Source organism: Crocuta crocuta, unplaced genomic scaffold, assembly GCF_008692635.1.
Source record: "Crocuta crocuta isolate KB4526 unplaced genomic scaffold, BGI_CrCroc_1.0 scaffold180, whole genome shotgun sequence".
Classification (NCBI taxonomy): domain Eukaryota; kingdom Metazoa; phylum Chordata; class Mammalia; order Carnivora; family Hyaenidae; genus Crocuta; species Crocuta crocuta.
The window spans coordinates 2,790,382-2,811,714 of record NW_027527549.1 but is presented as its reverse complement, the minus strand read 5'-3'; the positions used below and the strand labels follow the sequence as shown (position 1 = coordinate 2,811,714).

The following is a 21,333-nucleotide window of genomic DNA, read 5'->3' as shown; positions in this document are numbered from 1 at the left end:
TTTCTAAGTTTATTTATTGAATTAAGTAACCTCTATACCCAATGTGGGACTCAAACTCACGACCCCGAGATCAAGGCTTGCATGCTCTACCAACTGAGCCAGCCAGGCACCCTTCTTTCATTTAAAAATTCTTTTGAACAAGGGGGAGAAGGGCGGAAATGGTGGGGGAAAGGGAGAGAAGCAAACCATGAGAGACTCTTGAATGCTGACAAAAACTGAGGACTGATGGATGTGGGGGGAGGGGGGGATGGGCATGGAGGAGGACACTTGTGGGGATGAGCACTGAGTGTTATGTGGAAACTAATTTGACAATAAACTATTTAAAAAAATTCTTTTTTTAATGTTTACTTACTTTGAGAGACAGAGAGAGACAGCGCATGAGCTGGGGAGGGTCAGAGAGAGAGGGAGATACAAATCTGAGGCAGGCTCCAGGCTCTGAGCTGCCAGCACAGAGCCCGACGTGGGACCTGAACTCACAGACTGCGAGACCTTGACCTGAGCAAAAGTCGGGCCTTTAACCAACTGAGCCCCCCAGGTGCCCCATGCACCCATTTCATTTTAAATTTTAAATTGTTTGTTGCTAATATATCGAAATAAAATGGTGTCACCTGACTCCGAAACTCATTTATTAATTTCAGTAGATTTTTTGGGTATATTTCCTAGGATTTTCTATGGAGACGACCATGTAGCCTTGTGAATAAAGACGGTTTTACTTCTTCCTTTCTAATTTAGATCCCTTTAATTTCTCTTTATTGGCTTATCGTATTCACTAGTCATTTCAGGACAATGTTCCACAGAAGTGGCAAGAATGGTCATCCTTGCCTTTGTCCTGATCATAAGGAGCAAGCATTTAGCTTTTTACCATTAAATGTGATGTTAACTGCAGGGTTCCCGCTGATTTCTATCAACTATTTCCAGTTCTTGATGGTTTTTGTAATGGATGGATACTGAATTCTGACAAGTGCTTTTCTACTCATATTGAAACGATCATATGATTTTTTTTTTCCTTTTGGCTTTCAAAGATGGTGAATAACATTGATTCGATTTTGAATGTCAAACTAAGCCTGCATTGAGAGCATAAATCCTGCTTGGTCATGATGGATTACCCTTTTTGAGCACTGCTGGCTTCAATTTGCTAATATTTTGTTAAGGATTTTTGTCATCTATACTGATCTGCAGTCTTCTGTAAGGTCTTTGGTTTTATATCAGGGTAAGTGCTGGCCTCACAAGAGGTTGGGAGAATATTCCTCCCTTTTCTATTTTCTGGAAGAAGATACAGAATTGGTTATTATTTCTTCCATAAGCGTTTCATAGAATTCACCAGTGAAGCCATCTGGGCCTGGAATTCCCTTACAGGAATGTTTTTACCTACAAATTATAAATTTCTTTAACAGATAGTGGTCTATTCGGGTTATCTGTGTTTTTGAGGATGATTTGGTAGTTTGTATCTTTCAAGGAATGGATCCATTTTGCCTAAGTTGAATTTAGTGGCATAAAAACGTTCACGATATTCTCTTATAAATGCCAATAGGTTCTATAGGTTCCCTGATTTCATTCTTATGTTCATAATGTGAGTCTTCTCTCTTTTTCCTATATTAGTTTGGCTGGAGGTTTATTGACTTTATTGATCTCAACAACCAGCTTTTGGTTTCACTGATTTTCCTCTAATATTTTCCAGCTTTTATTTCATTGATATTTGCTCTTATTATTTCCTTTCTTCTCTTTGCATTTGGCTTAATTTGTCATTAAAAAATATTTTTAATGTTTAATTATTTTTGACTGAGATAGAGTGCAAGCAGAGGAGGGGCAGAGAGAGAAGGAGACACAGAATGCAAAGCAGGCCCCAGACTCGGAGCTGTCAGCACAGAGCCTGATCCATGGCTCGAACTCTTGGACTGCTAGATCATGACCTGAGCTGAAGTCAGACGCTAATAGACTGAGCCACCCAGGTGCCCCTGTCATTATTTTTTTTTTATTTGCTTTAAGACGCTTAGATCATTAATTTGAAAACTTTTTTCCCTGATAAATTTTCAACTAAATTTTCCCCTAAGCACTGCTTTACTGCATCCCACAAACTTTGATGTGTTACAATTTTTGCTTAATTAAAAATATTTTCTAATTTCCTTTGTGATTTCCTTTCTTCTTTGACCCATTTTTACAAGAATGCCTTTGAAATTCCAAACATCTGAGGATTTCCCTGATATCTTCTGGTTACTGATTTCTAGCTTAATTCCATGCTCATGAAATAACTATTTTGGAGGGGACACCCGGGTGGCTCAGTCAATTAAGCATTCGACTCTCAATTTCAGCTCAGGTCATGATCTCACAGTTCATGAGTTCGAGCCCCACATCATGCTTCATGCTGACAGCGCAGAGTGTGCTTGGGATTCTCTCTCTCTCTCTCTCTCTCGCTGCCCAATCCCCACTTGTGTTCTCTCTCTCTCAAAAAAATATTTCAAAAACAACTATTTTTGGAAGATTTCAATCCTCTTCAATTTTTGAAACTTGTTTTATGGCCCAAATGTGACCCTTCTTAGTAAATGTTCCATGTGCTCTTCAGATGGGATGCATGTTCTGCTGTATTAGGGTAGAGTGTTTGACAAATGGCAGTTAGGTCATGTTCAAGTCTCCATCTCCTTAATCATTTTCCATCTGATTTTTCTATCAGTTGTTGAGAGAGGGGTATTGAAATATCCAACTGTGATTTTGGAGTTTTGTAATTTATTCTTTCAGTTCTATCCAATTTTGCTCCCTGTATTTTGAATCTGTTATTAGATGCATACACAATCAGGCTTATTACATCTTCTTGATGAACATGCTTTCTCGTTATGTCTTTATAGCTTTCATCAAATGAGGCAAGTATCTGATCGCCATTTCTGCAAATAATGTTTTCTTTTTTTCCTCCTTCTCCGACTCCAATTACAAACACACGTTAGTCTTTGTGTTGCCCTATAACTCATGGATACCTTAACTCTTCATTTAATTATTTTTTCCTGCTTCATCCTGCATAGTTTCTTTTGATATGTCTTTTTCACCGATCTTCTGTGGTTAATCTCATTCACTGACTTTGGTTTTCATATAACGTACGCTTCATATAACGTAGATGTCCCTCAAATGTTTTTTTTATACCCTCTATTTCTCTGTTCATGATGATCATGCTTTCCTCTATCTTCCTAAACACGTGGAACATATTGATAACAGCTGTTTTAAAGTTCTTGCCTCCTCATTCTATCATCTGGGTCATTTCTGATTTTGTTTCTATCTCTATGTCTCCTGGTTTGGGTGGTATTTTCCTGCCTGGTAGGACTGGCTGGATGCCACGCACTGTGGATGTTACATTGTTTGGTGCTGGATTTTACGGTCTTCCTTGATGTACTATTATTTCTCTTTGTTCTGGGATGCTGTTACTTTGAATCACTTGATGCTTCTAAAGCACTTGGAGGGCAAGCAGAGAATGTCCTTTAGCGGAGGGCTACTCTGACCCAGGAGGTCTCTACCCAGGGCTGCACATCTGGCTGAAAAGAACACAAACTAGGCACGACCTTGGACTCCAAGAATTATTCCAAATGCTGCTTCCTGGTGGTCCCCTCTCTGGCCTCAGTAGTGTCCTCAAACTCCTGCAGGAATCACTAAGCTGCCTGAGACTCGGAGGCCCCCTCTGCAGATCTCCAGTTCCTCCTCTGTGTATCTAATTCCTCTCCAGTCATTTTTCTAGCAAATTCTAGAAATCGTAGCCTCCCCAGGTTTTAGTACTGTCTCCTCAGTTCGGCGCTGTGCTCCCCATCCCCGCACTGTGGCTTGGAGACCCTGAGTTAGGTCAGTCGTAGGGAGCACTTAGTTTCAGTCCCCTCGGGGACCACTGCCTATCCCGGGCACCCTGCTTTCCAGGGTCTGAAAATCAGTGTTTCTTACATTTATCTGCTTTTATGGCTGTTTAACACAGGAGGATAGCTGTTCTCCATCACTACCATGGTCTGAAGTTGAAGTCCTCTTAGCCATTTGCTGTCAATTCTCATGCGGTACCTTCTGACTTTACTGTTGTCATTTCTCTCTCTAATCACTCATCTTCCTCCCAGACTGTAAGCTCTTGGAGTCCAGGCACTAGCTCTTGCTTATGAATAGTACCCTGTACAGTAGAATGCAGCCAGCACAAGAGAAGTCAAGTGAATAAAGCACGGGCAGAGCGAGGTGGATAGAAGAAAGGAGACATGAAGGTGCTCGGAGAGGAGCACCGTGAAACGTTGTTAACTATGAGACTTGTTCATCTGGTCGTGAGCTGCGACTTCCTCGTTATTCAGACTCTGGTGGGACCATAACTGCCAGGAACCTCCTTGCCAAGAAGAGCCCAGCTTCACTCTGACAGCCCAGGTTCTTGACCCCTGGCCGATTCTCTTCAGACCTGTCTGCTGAAGAGTGAAGAACTGACTCTAATCAGGCAGCATTAATTCTCTAAGACGAAAGTCTCACCATGTGCGATGAGTACACGAAAGACGGCAAATCAGCATTCCCCCAAAAGCACTGATTTTAGAGCCAGAAAGACCTGAAATCTGAATCCTAGGTGTGCTGCTTACCTGCTGTGCAAACTTAGATAAGTTGCTTGACTTCACTGAACTCTAGTTTCCCTATAAAATGGGGGTAATACCTAATATAGATGAAGAGAACCCAGGATTCATCAACCCTCAATAAATGATAGGAGTGGGCGCCTGGGCGGCTTGGTCGGTTAAGTGTCCGACCTTGGCTTGGGTCAGGATCTCACGGTCCGTGGGTTCAAGTCCCGCGTCAGGCTCTGAGCTATCAGCACAGAATTTGAATTCTGTGCCCCACCCCCTCTCTCTGCCCCTTCCCCCACTCATGCTCTGTCTCACTGTCTCTCAAAAGTAAATAAATGTTAAAAAATAAATGGTAGTATTGTAGGTTTAATTAGGGTCCTTTAAGCAAAGATTGAAATCAGGTAAAATGCATTAGTAGCCACCTGGTAACAACTGTCCCCAGGGAGAACATTTTCTTGGAGGCCACCCAATGGGCAAATATGCGCTGGGCAGGACACACTGCCTAATAATTATAAACCACAGGTGGAAGAATGCCAACTGATCTGTTTTCTAGCTTTCTGGCTGCTTCTTCTAGAGGTGTGCCTGTCTGTCTTCCGTCTGACACAGAGAACCGCAATCTACTCAGGTACTAAAGAACAGCTGGCAGAGGTCACCTGGGTGGCTCAATCGGTTAAACGTCCGACTTCGGCTCAGGTCATGATCTCAGGTTCGTGGGTTTGAGCCCCGCATTGGGCTCTGTGCTGACAGCTCAGAGCCTGGAGCCTGTTTCAGGTTCTGTGTCTCCTTCTCTCTCTGACCCTCCCCTGCTCACACACACGCTCTGTCTCAGAAATTTAAAAAAATAAAAAAATAAAAAAACGAATAGCTGGCAGGTCCTGGGGACCTAAGTTGGCAGGAAGCAGAGAGGGAATGTATGTTTGGCGGGAAAAAGTGAGGGAAAAAGGGACACACAAAGCCCTGACAAGATGCTAATAGAATTTTTCAAACTACTGCATCTTTCTTAATATATATTTATCAGAACTTTTGGAAGAGGCAGCTTAAGGCAGAGCGCTTCGAAAAAAACTGAGATTTACAAGAGAGTCATCGAAATCTTTTAAGGAGTAAACAGGAAAGGTTCAAAGGAAGTTTTAGAGAACAAATGCTTTCAGCTCAAAGAAGACAAGCTTCAGGAATAGTTAAGAAGACTCCCGGCGAACACAGAAAGGATTATGCAGAAAAAGGGGGTGGCCATCTGCTCTCTCGCTCTAGGGATGAATAAAATGAAAGGAAACGGGCTCAGTTGTGGCGCAAGGGGCCCACTCTAATGGCTATTAAAAATAGAAACAATTTTCTAAGGGACAGTGTGAGATTTCTTTCCCTGGAAATCTTCAAAAATAGAGTCAACAGCCAGTTTTCTAAGTGTGACGGGGGTACCATGTTGCCGAGGCGCAGTCCTGGGGTTTGAAGGGTTCCCTGCTGTGCCGTTTCTTACTCATTGTCCCCCAAGGGGCCCGATCAACAAAGGGCTTGAGCTTCTCTCTTTTTTTTGAAATTTGTTTAATGTGTTATTTCTTTATTTATTTTTTTGAGAGACAGACAGAGTCGGACGCTTAACCGACAGAGCCACCCAGGGCCCCACTGACCTTTTCTCTTATAACCGACCTGAAGTGAGCCAGAGGAAGGTGGGTCTGGATGGAGACCAGGGCCACGTGCACAGTGTCGAAGTGGGGGTTCCTCGGGGTGCACAGACATGGGCGGGGGGGGAGACACACACTGGCCTTGCCAGCAGGGATGCGACCAGTGACAGGTATGCTTAGAGCCCCTAGGAAATAGGCTTCTCTACGAGGTGACAGATAGAGTGCTGGACTATCACAGACAGAAAGCAACTGAATTTCCCAGCGGTCTAGGAAGAACAAAATTTGAATCTAAAGCTACCATAGGATGGTTTGAACCCGTACCGTGTGCCCCAGACCAGCAAAAGTGGGCACTTATATCTACAAGCCTGCAGCAGGGCAGTGGCTGAACGCGGCCTCCCTTTCTCAGCATGAGCAAAGGGAACAGTTTCCTTAGAGAATTAAAAAAAAAACAGGCAAACGTACTGGATTCTCTACCTTCTGCGAGTCTGGGAAAAATCACTGCAAGCCTGTTCTAAATAACTGGGTCAAATCCGCTGTCGCAAACAAACCGCCATTTGCATTCGAGGCACAGAACGTGAGGGGGCAACAGGTGGGACGGCAGGTGTCCTGGAAGGTTCCAGAACTAGAACACGAGGCTGTGGGGGCTGCAGTGAGACCCTGGGACAATGGGGTCTTGCGGAGAAGCAACGGCCAAAGGTGTGTTTCATCCCTGACATGCTGTCAGGAAAGACATCATCCAGCTGCGTTTCTAGAAATTGTCAAACTGTATGGGACACCACCTCCCCATGGTTCCCACCTGAAGTGAGACCTCCAGGATGGAGACCCGTTAGGATCCAGAAGCCCCCCAGACAGGGCTTCTGTTGTACCAGATGCCCCCAGCAGCACCGGGCTTGCGACAGCCTGCTCCTCGCTGTTGAAAATGACCACCCACGGGGCGTCTGGGCGCTGTCAATTAAGTGTCCGACTTCGGCTCAGGCCATGATCTCATGGTTTATGAGTTCGAGCCCCACATTGGGCTCTGTGCTGACAGCTCAGAGCCTGGAGCCTGCTTCGGATTCTGTGTTTACCTCCCTCTCTCTCTTCCCCTCCACCACTCGTGCTCTGTCTCTGTCTCTCAAAAAGAAATAAAATGTTTAAAAAAAAAAAGAAAGAGAAGAAAATCACTGCCCAAATGAGTTTTTGACATTTTAGCGAGTATGCCTCACGTGTGTTAGTGCAAAAAAAAAGAAGAAAAAAGGTTGAGAGCCATCGCTGTCTCTATACTTTCTATAAAGGGGCAGAAATCAGGTTAGATAAGATGCCAAAGGGATCCCTTTTATTTTTTTTTCAGCTGTGTTTGCACAGCCACAAATACATAAAAATACCAACGTTTCCTAAAGATGTTTTAATCACACCTTATATAAGACTGAGAAAATGTTGGCTGTCACCAATGGTAAACACTACTCTTGCTGTTGCTGCCGTTATTATCAGTGTGCCCTGGGGGTATGGATGGAGGTGCCGAGGGTGCCTGAGCTGCCACCGAGAACCGGCGTCTCTGATCTGTGATTGCCTGGAACGTGAGTGCCATCTGTAACCCTGGATGGAGTTTCTCTCTGCAGTACTAAACAGCCCTCCCCATCATCAAATAAATAACTCCAATACAGCTCTGCCGCCCAGACACCCCAGATGTCAGCTTAATCGCCCAAAAGAATTAATAGTGCACCTCTAAGCACGTGATTCACCCAGAGAACAGTTTAGGCGAGCGGAAGAATGTGGCCCATCATACCCCGCACGATCGCTAAATAATATGCAATCACAGAAACGAAGCAGGCATATGGTAATCTCTCCTTGATGTTGAGATTCATTGTAATAAAAGCGCTGTTCGGAACCCTCACGGAGAAATCTGAAAGGCATACCTTTCTTTTCCGGAAGGAACATTATGATAAGACAAGCCAGTCCTCCTAGGCACAGAAATGCTGCCAGGGTCCGCTTCCGGCCACACCTAAACGATGGAAAGAAATCGCATGTTTCTCTTGAGGCTCTATCTTGTAAAGTCATCAGCTGCTTCTCCCAAACCTTCTTTCTGAAACGTCCTCAGTGGCATTATACACGTTTGTCTTGGCTTAAGGAATGGTGGCAAATAGGAGTGACCAGGACATAAAATATGTGACCATCATAACACAAACAACTAGCAGGATGGCCGGATCAAATGCCGTCTGCAGGCAAAGAACAGAGAACCGCTCTATTTCTGACGGTTCACTATGTTCTGAATGCTTTCTGTCAAGTACCTTACTCCTCAAAATAAACCTGTAAGGTGTGCGCTGTGCCTTCTGTCTTCCAGAGAATGAAAATAAATAAAATATGGAGAATGGAGTCTTCCACTCATTTCCTTTCCTCGGCACTTAAATATTAAGCACTTCAAATTTTATCTTATTTAGTTCTAAAAAAAATCTTTAATGTTTATCTATTTTTGAGAGACATGAGACAAAGTGTGAGCAGGGGAGGGGCAGAGGGGGAGACACAGAATCTGAAGCAGGCTCCGGGCTCTGAGCTGTCAGCACAGACTGTGACATGGGACTTGAACTCACAGACTGCGAGATGGTGGCCTGAGCCAAAGTCGGACGCTTAACTGACTGAGCCACCCAGGCGCCCCAAACACTTCAAATTTTAAGCACTATAAAACAAGGCTCTCTCTCTTAAAATTGCAGAGTGAAAATGATTTCCTGTTAGTATGTCAGAATCAAGTGAAATTTGTCATGCACTTGATGAACGGAAATCCTTTTCAAAGAAGAGCTTGAAGCTTGGGTGAAAAGACATTGGCGGTGACGAGCCTCCCTTCACGAGGAGCCTATGGCTTGCTAGGTGCCCTGTAGAACTTCAGTAGTGCCTGTAACTTTTCTGACCATTTCGCCAGGAGATTTTATAATCCCCAGTTTAAGGCTAAGTACACGGAAGCTTACTGAGCTTGTCAAAGCCATAAACTAACACATGGCTAAGACTAGACTTGAATTCAGTGGCTAGGAGACAGGGCGGGACGTGGGTCCCTAGGTCACTGTGCATCATATAACACCAGTACTGAACGGCTTTCAGCGGGCAGGCACCATGCTAGGCAGGCAGCGGGGAGGCAAAGCCTGACAGGGAACCCCATGGATGGCGTCCTTCTAGACCTTCAGTGGTCATCAGAGCTGTGCCCGGGCAGCTGTGACAGCACAGAAGAGGGGCACCAGCACGCCAGAGGTCATGGGGACGGATTTCTGAATACGCAGCCTGACCTCGCTCCTGGACCACCGTGACCCCAAGCTTGGTCACTAACAGAGGTCGGCAGAGTCAATTGGGACCCCCCCCATCCCCGAGAAAAGCCTTCAACTGAACAGAATCCAAACTTGCCCTTCAGGAGGCACTAAGCACACCAGCCATGACCACAGCACCAAGGAATGCTGTTTTGGTTAAAATGATGGTTTCTGGGCAGTGGGACGTGGCACTATCTGGCCGATTCCTAGTTCGCACCAAATGGGGTTTTCAGGGGCCCTGGTCAGGTGCTCAGGATTGGAAGCGACCTCACTAAACCGAGGAAAAGGTAGTCTTGATAGACTTTGAAAAGGCCTTGTAAGACTCCCCACTGACTAGTAGCAAAAGCAGGGGGTATTCCTCCCCTCAACAAAGTCGAGCAGGTCTTAAGGGGAAAGGAAAGTCATTCCAGGCCCTCCAGTTCTATGCTGTGTGTAGGAACTTGCCCATCACAGGGGCTGGGTCAATGGAGTTCTATCTATAAAGCCAACACACTATCTGCTGGAGCTAACAAGTGACACACCGACTACTCCAAAACCCTCTGGTGGGAGTGCATTTGGATTGAAAACCTACGTAGGAACCCATAAACACGAAACCCAAAAACACCACCTTAGAAAATGAATCCTAACTGCATTTGGTCTGAAAATAAATCACCATGGAGTACTTAACAGACACCACCTGTGGACAAAAACACTAACATTTAAGTAGTTATGGATACAAGAGCTTGCGTATGTGCGTATCTGACATGGTGCACGTCGTATTCACCTATACTCACCACTTTTGGTTAATCAAGTAGATGCAGATTGGGTAAGAAGGGATCTCTATGAGGCCAGACAGGGCCAGGTTGGCATAAATATTTCCGCCTAGATCCCCTGCACTCAGAGTGAGGCCGTAATACACCAAGCTGCACACAAACCTGCAGTTGGGGGTGAAAGACAAGAAGGACAACAGAACAAGTATGTGAGAATCTGCCAGAGAAGATTCAATCACTGGTTCGGGGTAATGCCATGTGTCTGAGGCAATGAGCTTGACGTTCCTACATCCCAATGTAAACTTTACTACGAAAAAATACAAAGGTAAGGGGCCTTGGAAATGATCTGAGCTGCCCCTAGATGTTCTCCAAAGCAAATGAGCGGTCAGCTCCTGAAAGAGCAAACACGTTGACCTTTCGTCACAATACCTGCATTTAACGGAAGACAAAGACTATTCCTACTTTAACCCAGCAGTTAATGGAACACTTGTCATAGGGGATTGCTGGGTCAAAACGAGTCTAGAAAAGAACTCCCATGGGCGCCTGCGTGGTTTAGTTGGTTAAGCGTCTGACTTCTGCTCAGGTCATGATCTCACAGTTAGTGAGTTCGAGCCCCACGTTGGGCTCTGTGCTGACAGCTTGGAGCCTGGAGCCTGCTTCGGATTCTGAGCCTCCCTCTCTCTCTGCTCTTCCCCTGCTCATGCTCTGTCTCTCTCTCCTCCAAAAATAAACATTAAAAAACATTAAAAGAAGAAAGAACTCCCATGGGAAAGCCAATGGAGGATGGTGTTGAGAACATGCACTGAGAAGGGACTAGAGTCAGTGGTGGTGACTTACAGGGCCGGAAATGGCTGGCACTGCACCCCCTGACCAGGTTCCTGACCCCGCCCAGCATTCAGCAGGTGTCTGCTGTAGACACCCAGACAGGAAAGAGAAGGCCAGGGCCTCAGCAGAGGCAGGGTCCTCCAGGAGGATCAGCTGAGGAAGAGCCCTTTAAGAGGGCACTAGCTTATTTCTGCATGCTGTTACTGTAATACTTAGGGACAGCCTCATGGGTGGCAGGCACTGAGCCAACCTCTCAAGGTCTGGGAACTGAGGAACCCAGGGGCTTTCATGTTTATTTATTTTTGAGAGAGAGCACAAGCATGGGAGGGACAGAAAGAGGGGGACAGAGGATCTGAAGCAGGCTCCACGCTGACAGCAGAGAGCCCGACGCCGGCCTCGAACTCAGGAACCACGAGATCATGACCCGCGCCAAAGTCGGATGCCCAAATGACGAAGCTCGCCAGGTGCCTCCCATGCGTCCCAAGCCCAAGAGCTTTAAATATGCCACACAAAGTACCATCTTGAAGCTCCACACGGAGAAGGGAATAATACAAACTTGTGTGGCTAGGAAGCTGCGTTATTAAAAATAAAACAGNGAAATAAATAAAACATAAAAAAAAATTAAAAAAAAAATAAAAATAAAAATAAAACAGGACAGAATGAAGAAAAATAAAACCCTGAAACTAGGCTTTACTAGTCTACGAGTATGTTTTAGGCACCAGACACTTCTATTAAATGCACTACAGGTTTTGGGAGCCTATCAGTTTTTGCAATTCCCTTGGACAGGTGTTTATTCTGGGGACGTTTCCGTTGGCTTCCCTTTAGTTTTCCTTAGAAAAAATCCAATGAGCTGCGGCATGATGAGATCAAACAGGAAAGGCAAAGCGTTCTTTCCATCTCTGCCAAGGCAGCAAAGTGGGCCGAGCGCCCTGGGCTATGAAGAAGGGGCTGCAGTGAGCAGGGGCCGCGCAGGAGGTGGGAAGTGGGGGCCCTGGAGCTCCACTGCTTCGCGCTCATCCCTGCGTGGCAACCGAGTACTTCCCATTGCCTCTCACTGGGTGGAGCTGTCACCCGCCTTCTAAGGATGATGGGCAGTGTCAGAGCCAGGACGTCATGTGTAAGGATGCAGGGAACACGGAGTTATCTGTCTTCCCTGTCCCCCCAGCACCCTGTCTGTAAGCCGTGAGCTAAGCAAATTTAAACCCATGCAGTCTTCTAAAGTATGTTTAAAATCCTTTATACCTGCAGTACATGCCCTCTTTTGGGTCTCTATCAGGATGTGTCTACTCTGCATTTAAAATAGAAACCCCAGGGGTGCCTGGGTGGCTCAGTCGCTTGAGCCTCCGACTTCGTTCGGCTCAGGTCATAATCTCACAGTTCATGAGTTCGAGCCCCACGTTGGGCTCCGTGCTGACAGCTTGGAGCCTGAAGCCTGCTTGGATTCTGTGTCTCCCTCTCTCTCTCCCCCTCCCCCTCTTATGCTCTGTCTCTCCCTCTCTCGAAAATAAGTAAACATTTAAAAAAATCATGAAAACAAATAAATAAACTAACTATCCCTGTGAAGCAATTCCCGCCATGGAAACACACATGCATATTTAAACCCAGTTGTGAAAGCAGCAGGTCAGGCCCACATAAACAAAGCCCAGTTCAGGACGTGAGAGGCACTCAGTGCCCGCTGGTGGGGAGCGAGAACGGGGAGAGCACAGGCAGGGAGGGCCTAGGGTCCCAAGGCGAGGACTGTGCTTGCAAAGTTCCTTAATGGCAAGTTGGTCATTGGGATGAGTAATTACAGCTATTAAAATAATTTCGATCCGCTTTATGGGCCCTGAGCAAACTTTAAAATGCCTTCATAATATTTAATGGTATATTTAGGGCATCAAAGAACTGGTGAAAAAGGAGCCGCTGTGGGGAGTAGCCAGAAGAACAGATGTGAGACACAGAGGTATAATTTTACCACGGGGAAGGGCTTTCTTCAATGACGGATGGACAGAAAAGAATTCTGAATTTTATGGCAGCTGCAAAAAGAGTGGCATTATGTGGAATGACACTGCTTCTGTGACTGTGTATTTTAGCGCTCGGAGCCCAGGGGGAAGAGGTTTATCTGAGGAGAACTCCTCTGGCTGTGTAAAATATAAAATAAACAGGGACATCGTCCCTGGCCCCGCGTCTGCTTTGTTTGTCTGTTCGTCTGTTTTTTTTTTTTTTTTTTTTTTGTCCCCCGGAGGCCAGAATCCAGAAGTTAATATGCCTCAGAAGAACAAAAAACCTAAACATAAAAAGTAAATTATCCTCAAGAAGCAGGCAGAGGGTTTGACTGTTTATATGACATGCAAATGCTGAGTTTATGGAGCCCTAAGCGCCTGAATGTATTTTGTAAGCGTGTGCACAAGGCAGAAGCTCAAATTAGTTGCTTCTGTGCTAGGTCGTCAGGTTTGGCTTTTAATGGTTCCTTGGCTCTCTGCGCCTCCAACCTTGTGTCTCCTGTTGAACATTCATTATGCACCTGCCATCTCCCAGCACTGCGCTGGGTCTGTGGGGAAGGTGGTGGGGGGTGCGGCCTGATCATACAGGTGGCAGCCAGGGAGAATCGTGATATGGAAAAGTATATTCACACCTTCTTGTTCTCAGTCTGCTCTTCTTTACAGCTGTGTATCTAAGATCACTTTCATATAAAATTATTACCCCGGGGGAGGCGGGGTGGCTCCGTCGGTTTAGCGGCAGACTTCAGCTCAGGTCATGATCTTGTGGTTCGTGTGTTCGAGCCCCGCGTCGGGCTCTCTGCTGACAGAGCAGCTCCTGCTTTGGAACCTCTGTCCCCCTCTCTCTCCCCCTCTCTACCTTGCCCACTCTCTCTCTCTCTCTCAAATCTAAACATTAGGAAAATAATAATAAAATAGAATAATTCTCCTTAATTCCCACATGAAAATGTAGGTCTCCACGCAGCCTTCGAGGCAAATATATACCAACCACAGCACAGCAGTCCTTTAGGCCAGTAAATATGATGCTCCCACCTGATACTGGACCAAATAACATCTATGGCACCCTAGCACTTGGTGCAGGCATACCGAGGAGATATCGCGGGTTATGTTCCAGAACATTGTAATCGCAATAAAGCAATGATCACAGTAAGGCAAGTCAAATGAACTTTTTTGTTTCCCAGTGCATATAAAAGTTATGTTTACACTGCTATAGTTGGGTATGTGTGCAAAAGCATTAGGTCTAAAAGATCAATACACATACCTAATTACAAATATTTTATTGCTAAAGAGCGCTAACCATCATCTGAGCTTTAAGCAAGTCATCATCTTTCTGCCGATGGCGGGTCTTGCCTTGATGTGGATGCTGCTGACTGAAGAGGGTGGTGGCCGCTGAAGGTTGGGTGGCTGTGGCAATTTCTGAAGACAGCAGTAAACTTTGCCCCATTGATCTACTCTTTCTTTCACAATCAGTTCTCTGTAGCATGTGAAGCTGTTGGGCAGCACTTTGCCCACAGTAGAAGTTCTTTCAAAACTGGAGTCAATCCTCTCAAACCCTGCAGCTGCTTTATCAACGAAGTTTCTGGAATGTTCTAAACCCTGTGTTGTCATTTCAACAGTCTGCAAAGCATCTTCACCAGGGGCAGATTCCATCTCAAGAAACCATTGTCTGCACATCTGTCACAGGCAGCTCCGCACCCGCTCAAGTTTGATTGTGAGATCGTAGCTGTTCAGTCCCATCTTCAGGCTCCACTTCTCATTCTAGTTCACTTGCTGTTTCCACCACATCCACAGCTACTGCCTCCCCTGGAGTCTGGAACCCCTCAAAGTCTTCCATGAGGGATTGACTCAACTCCCGTTAATGTTGATATCGTGACCTCTTCCCATGAATCACAAATGTTTTTTTTTTTAGAGCGGAGTTTCATGGTTTAATATTTTTTAAATATAATTTATTGTCAAATTGGTTTCCATACAACACCCAGTGCTCATCCCAAGTGCCCTCCTCCACGCCCATCACCCGCCTTCCCCTCTCCCCCACCCCCATCAACCCTCAATTTGTTCTCAGTATTTAAGAGTCTCTTATGGTTTGCCTCCCTCCCTCTCTGTAACTATTTTTCCTCTCCCCCCCCCGATAGTCCTCTGTTAAGTTTCTCCTGTTCCACATATGAGTGAAAACATATGGTATCTATCTTTTGCTGCCTGACTTATTTTACTTAGCATAATACCCTCCAGTTTCATCCATGTTGCTGCAAATGGCCAGATTTCATTCTTTCTCATTGCCATGTAGTATTCCACTATGTATATAAGCCACGTCTTCTTGATCCATTCGTCAGTTGATGGACACTTAGGCTCTTTCCATGTTTTGGCTATTGTTGAGAGTGCTGCTGTGAACATTGGGGTACATGTGCCCCTATGCATCAGCACTCCTGTATCCCTTGGGTAAATTCCTAGCAGTGCTACTGCTGGGTCATAGGGGAGTTCTATTGTTAATTTTTTGAGGAACCTCCACACTGTTTACCAGAGGGGCTGCACCAGTTTACATTCCCACCAGCAGTGTAGGAGGGTGCCCGCTTTTCCACATCCTCACCTGTTTCTACAGTCTCCTGATTTGTTCATTTGAGCCACTCTGACCGGCATGAGGTGGCATCTCAGTGTGGTTTTGATTTGTATTTCCCTGATGATGAGGGACGCTGAGAATCGTTTCATGTGTCTCTTGGCCATCTGGATGTCTTTTTTGGAAAAGTGTCTATTCATGTCTTCTGCCTATTTCTTCACTGGATTATTTATTTTTCAGGTGTAGAGTTTGGTGAGTTCCTTATAGATTTTGGATACCAGCCCTTTAGCCAATATGTTATTTGCAACTATCTTTTCCCATTCCATCAGTTGCCTGTTAGTTTCATTGATTGTTTCCTTTGCCATGCAGAAGCTTTTCATCTTGATGAGGTCTCAATAGTACATTTTTGCTTTTGATTCCCTTGCTTTTGGGGATGTGTCGAGTAAGAAATGGCTGCGGCTGAGGTCAAGGAGGTTGTTTCCTACTTTCTCCTCTAGAGTTTTAATGGTTTTCTGTCTCACATTGAGGCCCTTCATCCATTTTGAGTTTATTTTTGTGTATAGTGTGAGAAAGTAACATTCTTTTGTTAATGTGATGTATCACATTGACTGATTTGCAAATATTGAATCAGTCCTGCATCCCAGGAATGAATCCCATTTGATCATGGTGAATAATTCTTTTTATATGCTGTTGAATTCGATTTGCTAGTATCTTGTTGAGAATTTTTGCATCCATATTCATCAGGGATATTGGCATGTAGTTCTCTTTTTTTGCTGGATCTCTGTCTGGTTTGGGAATCAAAGTGATGTTGACTTCGTAGAATGAGTCCGGAAGTTTTCCTTCCATTTCTATTTTTTGGAACAGCTTGAGAAGTATAGGAATTAGCTCTGTTTTAAATGTCTGATAGAATTCCCGAGGGAAGCCATATGGTTCAGGGAGCTTATTTATTGGGAGATTTTTGATAACTGATTCAATTTCTTCACTAGTTATGGGTCTGTTCAGATTTTCTATTTCTTCCCATTTGAGTTTTGGTAGTGGAATCACAAATGTTCTTAATGGCACCTAGTGATGCCAACAGTGAATCCTTTCCAGATGGTTTTCCATTTACTTTGCCCAGATCCATCAGAGGCATCACTATCTAGGGCACCAATATCCTTATGAAATGTATGTCTTAAATAAGATTGAAATTACTTAAAGTTGAAGTTACTCCTTGATCCATGAGCTGGAGAAGGTTGTTTTAGCAGGCATAAAAACAACATTAATCTCATTGCACATCTCCATCTGAGCTCTTGAGTGGCCAGGTGCGTTGTCAATACACAGTAATATTTTGAAAAGAATCTTTTTTAAAAAATCATTTTTAAAGTTTATTTATATTGAAAGAGAGAGAGAGCATGTGTGTGAGGGTGGGGGAGGGGCAGAGCGGGGGGAGAGAGAATCTCAAGCAGCCTGCACGCCATCAGCTAAGAGCCCTACATGGGCTCGATCCCATGAACCACAAGATCATAACCCAAGCCCAAATCAAGAGCTGGATGCCAACCAAATGAGCCAGCCAGGCACTCCAGAATCTTTTTTTTTTCTGAGGAGTAGGTCGCAAAGGTGGGCTTAAAATATTTAGTAAATCATGTTGTAAACAAATGTGCTGTCATCCAGGCTTGGTTATTACATTTACAGAGCACAGGCAGAATATATTTAGCATCATTCTTTTTCCTTAAGTTTATTTCTATATTGTAAGAGAGAGAGTGCGAGCAGAGGAGGGTCAGAGAAAGAGGGAGAGAGAGAGAATCCCAAGCAGGCTTCACACTGTCAGTGAGGAGCCTGATGTAGGGCTCGAACTCACGAACTACAAGTTCATCACCTGAGCTGAAATCAAGAGTCAGACACTTAACCAACTGAGCCACCTAGCACCCCTAGATTTAGCATAATTCTTAAGGGCCCTAGAATTTTCAGAATCATCAATGAGCACTGGCTTCCACTTAAAGTCACCAGCTGCATTAGCCCCTACCAAGAGAGTCAGCCTGTCCTTGGAAGCCAGGCATTGACTTCTCCTCTCTAGCCATAAAAGTCCTCTGTGGCATCTCCTTCCAAAAGAAGGCTGCTTCATCTACATGGAAATCTGCTGTTTAGGGGAGCCACCCTCATGAGCTGACTTATTAGCTGGACCTCCCGGAGAACTTGCTGTAGCTTCTACCTCAGCACTGCTGCTTCACCATGTGCTCTTACATTGTGATGATCTTATGACCCAACCTCTGCTAGTTTCAGACTTTCCTTCTGCAGCCTCCTGACCTCCCAGCCTTCATAGAATGGTAGAGGGAGTGTTGCTCTTGGCCAGGTTTTGGCTTAAGGGAATGTTGTAGCTGATTTGGTCTTCTCTCCAGACCACTCAAACTTTCCCCATATCAGCAATAGGGCTGTTTTTCTTAGCATTCATGTGTTCACTGGAGTAGCACTTTTCATTTTCTTCCAGAACTTTTCCTTCACTGCTGTTTGGTACCAGAATTCTAGCTTTTGGTCTATCTTGGCTTTTGACCTCCCTTCTTCACTAAGCTAAGTCATTTCTAGCTTTTGACTTAAAGTGAGAGATACATGACTGTTCTCTTCATCTGGACACTGGGAAGCCACTGTAGGGTTATTCACTGGCCCAAACCCAGTACTGTTGTGTCCCAGGCAGAGAGAGGCCCAGAAGAAGAGAGATAGGGGAATGGCCAGTCAGTGGAGGAGTGGGAACACACACATTTATTAGGTTCGCTGTCTTCTATGGGTGTGGTTCATGGCACCCTAAAACAATTACAGTAGTAAATTATATAGTAAAGAGCACTGATCACAGATCACCATGGCAAATAGAACAATGAAAAAGTTCGACACAGCGACATGAAGTGAACAAATACTGTTAGAAAATGGTACCAAAAGACTCACTTGACACAGGGTTGCCACCAACCTCCAACTGTAAAAAACATGGTAGGTTTACACAGTACTCAAATATTCACTGCCACCCCCTTCTCCCTTTCCCACATCATTCTTTAAATGGAACCATCTTCAACATTCAATGCAATTTACATGAACGCTAAGGGCATTCTGAGAGGCATGTAGGAATACGCTATTCAAGTGGCTTTGAGTACATCATTTCACACTCCCAGAATCCCAGCCAGCCAAGGAACAACACCACCCACCCTCAGAGTGAGTGAGGGGGAGGGGACGCCACAGAGTGCAGCACAGAGCACAGCAACCAGAATATGCTGTCTGACCACTTCATGCTAAACCAAATGTAGGTATTTTAAACTCCTACTTAGAAACTCTTCTGTTTCTAATATGCTATCTTGCTTTTCTCTTTTTTTTAGAGGTGGGGGGGCAGTTCTTAAATAATTACATTAAATCGCTCAGGAGCAAAGATGTGCTCCTGCTGTCTATTTATTCAAGTTCAGTGAACCTGTGGTCAGGCCCCCATCAGTTCCTCCTGGACAGGGAGGGTGCTGCAAGAGCATAGGTGAGCACAGTGCAGGCACTCAGAGACAGGAGTCTTGCATTTGTGAAAATAGCTTCAGGCTGACAAATGGGGTAACATTTCCTGTCACCCTGCAGAAGGACGTAATCAACAGACACTCAGCACCCTGAGTTGAAGGTCAAGACAACATCCCTTGGATATAATTACCAGATGAACATCAGGGTCAGCGTGTGCCCCATGAGGATCCGGTAACGGAAGAGATCCAGGAAACTTCCAGTCTCCCTGTAGCTCCTGCTGGCCGGATGCGTTAGTGAGAACGTACACTTGACCTTGCGGTTCCTCTTGGCAATGAGGTACAGAGCCGCTTCGGCCTCACTCAGCCGACCCTGGGAGTATAACCAACGAGGTGATTCAGGAATGAATCTGAAAGAGACGTCATTAAAGGCTGGATATTCAGATAGGTACGTGGGCACAGGAAGGAGCACGCAGATCTCCTCAATCACAACTGGATTCCATGTGAGGTTTCAAACCAACTCTCCCAATGACAAGGGGGCGGGGGGGGTCCCAACAGCATGCCAGTGTTAAACCATGGTCTGTTTTATGAATGGAACCAATAACACGCTTCCAAAACCACAGGAAAAAAAAAGGTAAGCAGTATGCATTTCCTTAGAAACACATGTTAATAGGTGGATGGCAAGTTAAGCCTAGAATACTGAATAATTCGAATTTTTCATAAAGCACAGGTCAGAGAGAGGGCTCTAAATCATAGCCATGTGTTGCAACAATACTACAGAGATAGCAGGTGTTTAAGTTCTGACAAAACCTTACAAAGAAGATGAAAATATTTGTCTTCTCAGAAAAAAAAATAAATTTGTAAAAAGTGTTTTTAGGGGCGCCTGGGTGGCTCAGTTGGTTGGGTGTCCGACTTCAACTCAGGTCATGATCTCACGGTTTGTGGGTTTGAGCCCCGTGTCCGGCTCTGTGCTGACAGTTCGGAGTCTGGAGCCTGCTTCAGACTCTGTGTCTCCCTCCCTCTCTGCCCCTCCTTCTCTCACGCTCTTTCTCTCTCTCTCACTCTCTCTCTCAAAAATAAATAAACATTAAAAAAATAAGAAAAATAAAAAGTGTTTTTAATGTAGTGATATGTTATGAAGGCAGAGATTATTTTAAGACTATACATGAAAATTCAACAGGATGTATCCTATCTTAGCTATATTTGAGCCTTTTCTGCTTCCAAATACTTGAATTAGCTGACACACTGGCTTTAATATGTTGTCAGAATATTTCCTGACCCCCCTCAAGACCTTAAATAAAAGTCGTCTCCTGGTTAACTTCCAGTTACAAAACAACAATTCTCTTCTACTGAATGCTGAATGTCAGTTACATCGCCACTGGTATTTTCTAATAGTTTCAAGACTTAACTCTGATGGGTCTCTTTCCTCTTCACAGCAGTGTGAGCACTTCTAGAGGCCCGAGGACTTGTCAAAGGCCAAGCTGTGACAGGAACAAGGACACAGGTATACTAAACATAGTGCCAGTACCTTCTGATGTAACATGACATTATTTGCTTAGAGTGAAACTTCTCTAAGTAACCTTGGCTATTTAAAGTGACTTTTAGAATTCTGATTGCCTTTCCATAAGGGCAGTGAAGTGGCAACGAAGCCCACAGAATTTGGAACTTTGTGGACAGCCAGTCAGTCAATAACCATTTGTTGAGCACCTTCAATTTTATATTGAGCAACGTAGTAGGTGCTTGGAGGAAATAGAAAGGTAGGAATTCTCCCAGAGCTTTGCTACTGGAGAGAGAATATTCATGCAGATCTGACTGTAAGCAAAATCAGGAACGCAGGCCATCCTTTATTTCCTTCTTCGTTGCCCTCTGATTATTATTACTAATACACAAGATGGATGGTCGAGTAAAACACTGTTCTCTTAGAAGTTAGGTCTTTTGATCCTCAAGTGGACCCACCGGCCCTATCCACAAGGCTGCTTACAAGGTACCAAGTAAACTACATGAGTCTAAATGCAAATAAAAAGAGCATAAATGAAGCCTACTGTGTGTGATGAATAGAGAGGGTACACCTGGGAGATAAGTGAGCTACCAGAAGTCTATCATAATAAAAAACAAAAATGAGAACTAGGAGGTGAGGAAAAAAAAGACAAGGAAATAACCAAAATGTTAACAGTTATCTGGCTAATTTAGGTCATTTTTCCCTTCTCCTCAAACGTCCATGTTTCCAGAACTGTTGATAAGCATGAATTACTGTTAACATGGTTATGAATCATTGTTAAAGATGAGACCTGAGAGATATTGAGGCTTTGGAAATTTGAGTTAATAAAGGATTTCTACTTTAT

The 21,333-nt window shown here is 44.6% G+C and overlaps 1 protein-coding gene across 1 annotated transcript in view; it reads right to left on the bottom strand.

Moving 5' to 3' along the window:
• Positions 1 to 21,333, bottom strand: part of SLC22A15 (solute carrier family 22 member 15) — an 86,629-nt gene that overhangs the window by 14,784 nt on the left and 50,512 nt on the right. The window contains exons 7-9 of the mRNA XM_077767842.1: positions 19,186 to 19,401; positions 10,209 to 10,349; positions 8,062 to 8,147 (exon numbers count right to left, since the gene is read on the bottom strand). Of these exons, the coding sequence (XP_077623968.1) occupies positions 8,062 to 8,147; positions 10,209 to 10,349; positions 19,186 to 19,401 (443 nt within the window). The remainder of the gene's footprint in view (positions 1 to 8,061; positions 8,148 to 10,208; positions 10,350 to 19,185; positions 19,402 to 21,333) is intronic.